This window comes from Pristis pectinata, chromosome 7, assembly GCF_009764475.1.
Source record: "Pristis pectinata isolate sPriPec2 chromosome 7, sPriPec2.1.pri, whole genome shotgun sequence".
Classification (NCBI taxonomy): domain Eukaryota; kingdom Metazoa; phylum Chordata; class Chondrichthyes; order Rhinopristiformes; family Pristidae; genus Pristis; species Pristis pectinata.
Window position 1 is genome coordinate 7,898,660 of NC_067411.1, and position 6,000 is coordinate 7,904,659.

Here is a 6,000-nt window from a genome sequence, read left to right on the forward strand (position 1 = left end):
GTAGGGCAGGTCATGGAGGGAATCCGTACAAAGAACATAGAACAGTACACCATGATCTTGTGCCAAACTAATTAAGCTAGTAATTAAACACCTAACTAAACTAATGCTTCCTGCCTGCACAATGTCCACATCCCTCCATTCTCTGCACATTCATGTGTCTATCTAAGAGCCTCTCAAATGCCTCCATCGTATCTGTCTCCATCATCACCCCTATCAGCACATTCCAGGCACCCATCACTCCCTGCGTAAAAAACTTGTCCCGCACATCTCCTTTGAACTTCCCCCTCTCCCCTTAAATGCACGTCCCTTAGTATTAGACATTTCGAGCTCAGGAAAAAGATACAAGATACATTTCGACCCTAGATAAAAGATTCTCAAGGGCATGGGGCCATGGTATCTAACAGCATGGGTGCCAATATTGGGCCAATGATATTTGGAAGACAATAGGGAGGGGTTTCAAGATACCAGTAGTAGTGAAGAGGAGGGATTTCAGCAAGGCTTACAATACAGAAGAAGGCCATTTGGCCAATTGGATTCAAGACAGCTCCCTATAGAGCCAACCAATCAGGCCCCTTCCTCTCTCTCTGGAACCCTACAACTTATTCTCTCTCACACATGCCCATCAACTCTCCATTGACTCTTTTTCCACTTGTCTACACTAATTTAAAGTAGCCAGCATTTCCTCGGATGCGGGAGGAAACCTTCAAATCTTCAAGGTCATGGAGAGAAGATGCAGTTCTGCACAGATAGCACCTTAGGTCAGAATCGGATCTGCAGGGTTCCTGCAGCTGAGGGAAGTCACAAAGATGTAAACTTGGAGGGATTCAAAACTGTGCCTGAGTGTCAAGGCCCTGCTCAATAAATCACCAGGAGGAGAGAGGTTTTCAGTCCAACTAATCGAGTAAGAATTCCCTCATGTATGTAACACAGAAACAAGCCCAGTGAGTCCAGGCCCAATTGGTCCATGCTCTTTCCAATACTTAAGTCAAAGAGTCATACAGCACAGAAACAAGTCTTTTGGCCCAACCAGTCCATGCCAACCAAGATTCCCATCTAAGTTAGTCCTATTTATCTGCATTTGGCCCATATCCCTCTAAATCTTTCCTATCTATGTACCTGTCCAAGTACCTTTTAAATGTTGTTAATGTACCTGACTCAACCACTTCCTCTGGCAGCTTGTTCCATATACCGACCACCCTCTGGGTGAAGAAGTTGCCCCTCAGGTTCCCATTAAATCTCTCCTCTCTCACCTTAAACCTATGCCCTCTAGTTCTTGATTCCCCAACCTTGGGAAACAGATTGTGTGCATTCACCCTATCTACACCCCTCATGATTTTATACACCTGGATAAAATCGGCCCTCATTCTCCTGCGTTCCAATGAGAAAGTCCCAACCTGCTCAACCTCCCTCAATAACTCAGTCCCTCAAGTCCCGGCAATCATCCTCGTAAATCTCCTCTGCACTCGTTCCAGCTTAATGACAATTTTTCCTATAGCAGGGTGACCAAAACCGAACACAATATTCCAAATGAGGCCTCACCAACGTTTTGTACAACTGCAACATATCGTCCCAACTTCTATACTCAGTGGCCTGACCAATGATGGCCAGCGTGCCGAAAGCCTTCACCACCCTGTCTACCTGCGATGCCACTTTCAGGGAACCATGTACTTATACTCCCAGGTCCCTCTGTTCCACAACACTCCACAGGGCCCTACCTATCCTCCTCATCATTCCCTTCTCCTCTCTGTTTTTTAAACTAATATCCCCTTAAATACAACCAGAAGCAATTCATCTCAATTACTTGTAGGTGTGCTTGGGAAGACATTATCCACCAGGCTCTTCGACTCCTGGCACATTCTGTTTATGCAAAATGTTCAGCTGGTTTCAAAACAAATAAACACAATGAGCAGGCCTCAGCCACAAGGCATTCCATGATGAATTTTGCTCATACTGTTTTGAACACACAGCAAATTGAAACATACTCACTGTTTGAGTGTTAGGACATCAATACAATTTTAAATACCCTACTTTTAATAAAAAATTGAATGCTGTAAAAATTGAATGCTGTATAATATCATGAATATCCAATAATTCTAATCAGTAATGATTTTAATCAGTTCAAAAAAGTAGGTAGGGAACAGGGCATTGATTAAAACACCAAGTTTGTCATTAACCCAGCATTCATCAAACTCCACAAAGATTCAATATATATTAAAATGTTGTCTATTTGTGATGGTTCAGGAATGAATTTGTATTTGGTGCTGTCAATAAATTTCTGCAGGTAACTAGAGGAAGGTTTCAAAACTGGCCCAAGTATACCTTCCAATTGTATGCAGATTTGAAACTCCACTGATAAATGCTCTGAGGTTAACAAACAGTACAGCACAAAACAGGCCCTTCGGCCCACAATGTTGTGCTGACATAGCTATTCCCTCCTACCTACAGAATGCCCATATCCCCCCACTTTCCTCTCATTCATGTGCCCATCTAAGCCCCTCAAAAGCCCCCAATGAATTTGCCTCCACCACCCTATCAGGCAACGCATTCCAGGCATCTACCACTCTCTCAGTAAAAAACTTAACCCCTCACGTCTGTTCTGAACCTACCCCCTCTCACCTTAAATGCATGCCCTCTGGTATTGGATCACTCAATAATGGGAAAAAGATATTGCTTGTCCACCCTATCTATGCCCCTCATCATTTTATACACTTCCAACAGATCACCCCTCAGCCTCCACCGCTCCAGAGAAAAGAGCCCAAGTTTATCCAACCTCTCATTATAGCACATGCCCTCTAATCCAGGCATCATTCTAGTAAACCTCCTCTGCACCCTCTCTAAAGCCTCGAGATCCTTCCTATAGTGAGCTGACCTGAATTGCACGCAATACTCTAAATGCAGCCTAACCAGAGTTCAAAGGAGATGCATCATAACTTCTTGACTCCAATACTCAATACCCCGATTAATGAAAGCAAGAACAGTGAGGAATCGATGAAGAACACCAGGTAATGACCATCAATGAAAATGGAATTGCCTCCCTTTACATTGAATGGCATTACCATTCACAGTGAGTCCCTCACCATCGACATCCAGCTCAGGTGGGAAGGAGTCACCACTGCTGGAGTAGTCACATAAACGCTGAGGCTCTCAAAGCAAGGTTTCCCATGGTGTGTGACTCACCTGACATGCCACAGCCTTTCCACCATCTACAAGCCACAAGTCAGAAGTGTGATGAAATACTCTTCACTTACCTGGATGAGTGCTGCTCCAACAACATGCATGAAAATGTTGGAAGTATCCTCGCATCGTGGTCTGGTATGGCAATTCGAATGTGCAGGAACGCAAGAAGCTGCAAAGCCTCAGCCTGATACATCACGGGCACATCTCTCCCCACCATTGGTAGTATCTACAGGAGGTTGCTGCCTCAAGAGGGCAACATTCATCATCAAAGATCCCCACCACCGGGGCCACACCATCTTCTCGCAGCTACCATCGTACAGGAGGTACAGAAGCCTGAAGTCCACACCACCAGGTTCAGAAACAACTACTTCCCTTCAACCATTCTGTTCTTGAGCCAACTAGCACAACCCTAATCACTACCTCAGTATAGCAACACTGTGACCAGTTTGATCACTGCAATGGACTTTTTTTTGTTCTAATTGTGTTCTTTTTCTTGTAAAAATCATGTTCATGTTTTTCTTGTGAATGCTACTTATCTGATACTATGTGCCTGTGATACTGCTGTAAGTTCTTCATTGCACAAGTGCACACATGTATTTGTGCATGTGGCAATAAACTGACTTTGACTTTGAGAAGCTCAACACTATCCAGGACAAAGCAACTCACTTATCTTCATCCAATCTTCAACATTAATAGATATTAACTCCCTCCATCACTAATGCATTGTAGGCAACATCTCATCAGGGCTTTTAACAGAAGCTCCCAAGCCCACGACCTTCACCACCAAGGAGCAAGTGCAGTAGGTGCATGAGAAAGCCGGGTTTCCCTCCAGATCGCAGACCATCCTAAATTTGGAAATCTATCTCCAGTTCATTTCCCTCCACAGATGCTGCCTGACCTGCTGAGTTCCTCCAGCACTTTTGTGTTGCTTCTTTCTCTGATCCCAGGACTTCTGTGCCCACAGCATTGGTGCTGCAATCTTCAAAGAGGCAGCTCACCAGCATGCTCTCAAATGCAATTAAATATTATATTACTTTTCGACATGGAAGGAGAATATTTGGCCTATTGAGTCTATGCCAGCTCACAGATCAATCCCATTCCCCAATAATTTTCCCTGTAACTTAATCTCCCTGCACTCCCATTATCTCCCCCCAGATTCTACCACTCACCTGCACACTATGGACTATTTACAGGGACCAATTAACTTACTGACCCGAATGCCTTTGGGATGCAGGAGGAAACCAGAGCACCCGGAGGAAATCCACGCAGGGAGAACGTGCACACTCCACACACACAGGGCCCGAGGTCAGGATGGAACCCCGGTCGCTGGAGCTGTGAGGCACTGGCTCTGCTATTTGTGCCACTGTGCTACCCTAATTAGAGATGGACAATAAATACTGGTCTTGCAAATGTCCACATCGCGACTTACATTGAAAAAGGATGAAATTCGATTTCGAACCACGATAGCTTCGCACAAAATATATTAACTTGATTATGATGATTGTGGTTTGCATTAACAAAAGTCTCCAGATCTCTCCTGCATCCAAATGGTGTGGTGGATTCCTTTCTTCGGTAGATGGGGGCTCGGTTTGACGGTTCATTAACATCCCATGCAATACCTCCCACCCACTTACTTCTCCACCCTGTCCTCAGAACCTTTGGCCCTCTCCCACCACTTTACCTGTCTCCCAGGGCAACACCCGTGATCCCCAGATACACTGATCTCCTGCACACCTCCCAGCCTGGTATGGAAGGAAATTTGTGTGGGGAAAGGAAATATCAAAATGATCACCAACTTTTACATTGTTCACTCAGATATTATTCCCACCTCATACTTCCCTCCCCACACTATGCCTCTTCTTAAAAACACCCCTGAAGATCACCATTTTACAATTACCAAGGTTTGGTTGGGTTTCAGATTGATGCTTACCAACTTTCTCTTGTTTGGAGACTTCTGAGCCCACAGTTCCATCCCAGGTGACACCTTCCTCTTCTGATTCTTCTGATTCTGTGGAACTAGAAGTCTCATCCAACCACATCCCTGCATCATCTGAGCCCTCGGCACTCCTCATCCAGGTTTCCTCATCTAGATCGCCCACACTTTCTTCATCCAGATTCTCTTTGCTCTCCTCATCCAGACTCTCCTCCTTGTCCTCGTCTGGACTTACTGTGTTTTCCTCGTCCAGATCTGCTTCCCCTAGACCACCTCGACCTGCATTTTGTTCCTCAGGTGTGGAGGAGTGTCTCATCACCCTGGTTTTGGTTGCTCTTGAACCTAGGACATCCTGGGTTTCAGGTGCTTCTGCCATGGCTTTGCCCTTCCTCAATCCAAAGGGGACTCACTGACCAGGCTCAGAACCTGTTGTAGTCATCCTGGCCACACCACTTCACCAACTGGCCAGTCACCCAAGCCTCTGCTTCCCTTTGGTCCTCAGCTACAATGCATCCTGACACTAACTCAACGACTGAAAAGTGACAGTGCATAGCAACCTCAATCATTTATATCCAACAAGTGAAACTACACACAGGAAATTACATATTGTTACACTCCAATAAGTTTCACTTCCACTGAAATGAAACTAAGTTGACTCAATGCAAATAATGCCAACATGTAATTCCTAAGGTATCTGAACACTGGACTTTTTCTGTTTATTGTTAATGAAGTTTACATCAAGAGCAGGGACATGGGGCTCAGTACTGATCTGATAATCGAAGGATAAAAGAGCACGTAAAGGCACTGCCCTTTCACTATGTGCTAGTGGCAATAGGAATGTGATCTGGTTGCCAACAGAGAAACGTGATTGGATGAGGAACAGGACAGAG

At 45.0% G+C, this 6,000-nt stretch overlaps 1 protein-coding gene across 1 annotated transcript in view; it reads right to left on the reverse strand.

Moving 5' to 3' along the window:
• The window catches only part of LOC127572459 (probable ATP-dependent RNA helicase DDX60), a 104,061-nt gene extending 98,456 nt beyond the window's left edge, over positions 1-5,605 (reverse strand). The window contains exon 1 of the mRNA XM_052019745.1: positions 5,108-5,605. Within this exon, the coding sequence (XP_051875705.1) occupies positions 5,108-5,486 (379 nt within the window). The 5' untranslated portion in view covers positions 5,487-5,605. The remainder of the gene's footprint in view (positions 1-5,107) is intronic.
• Between the last annotated feature and the right edge of the window lie 395 nt (positions 5,606-6,000).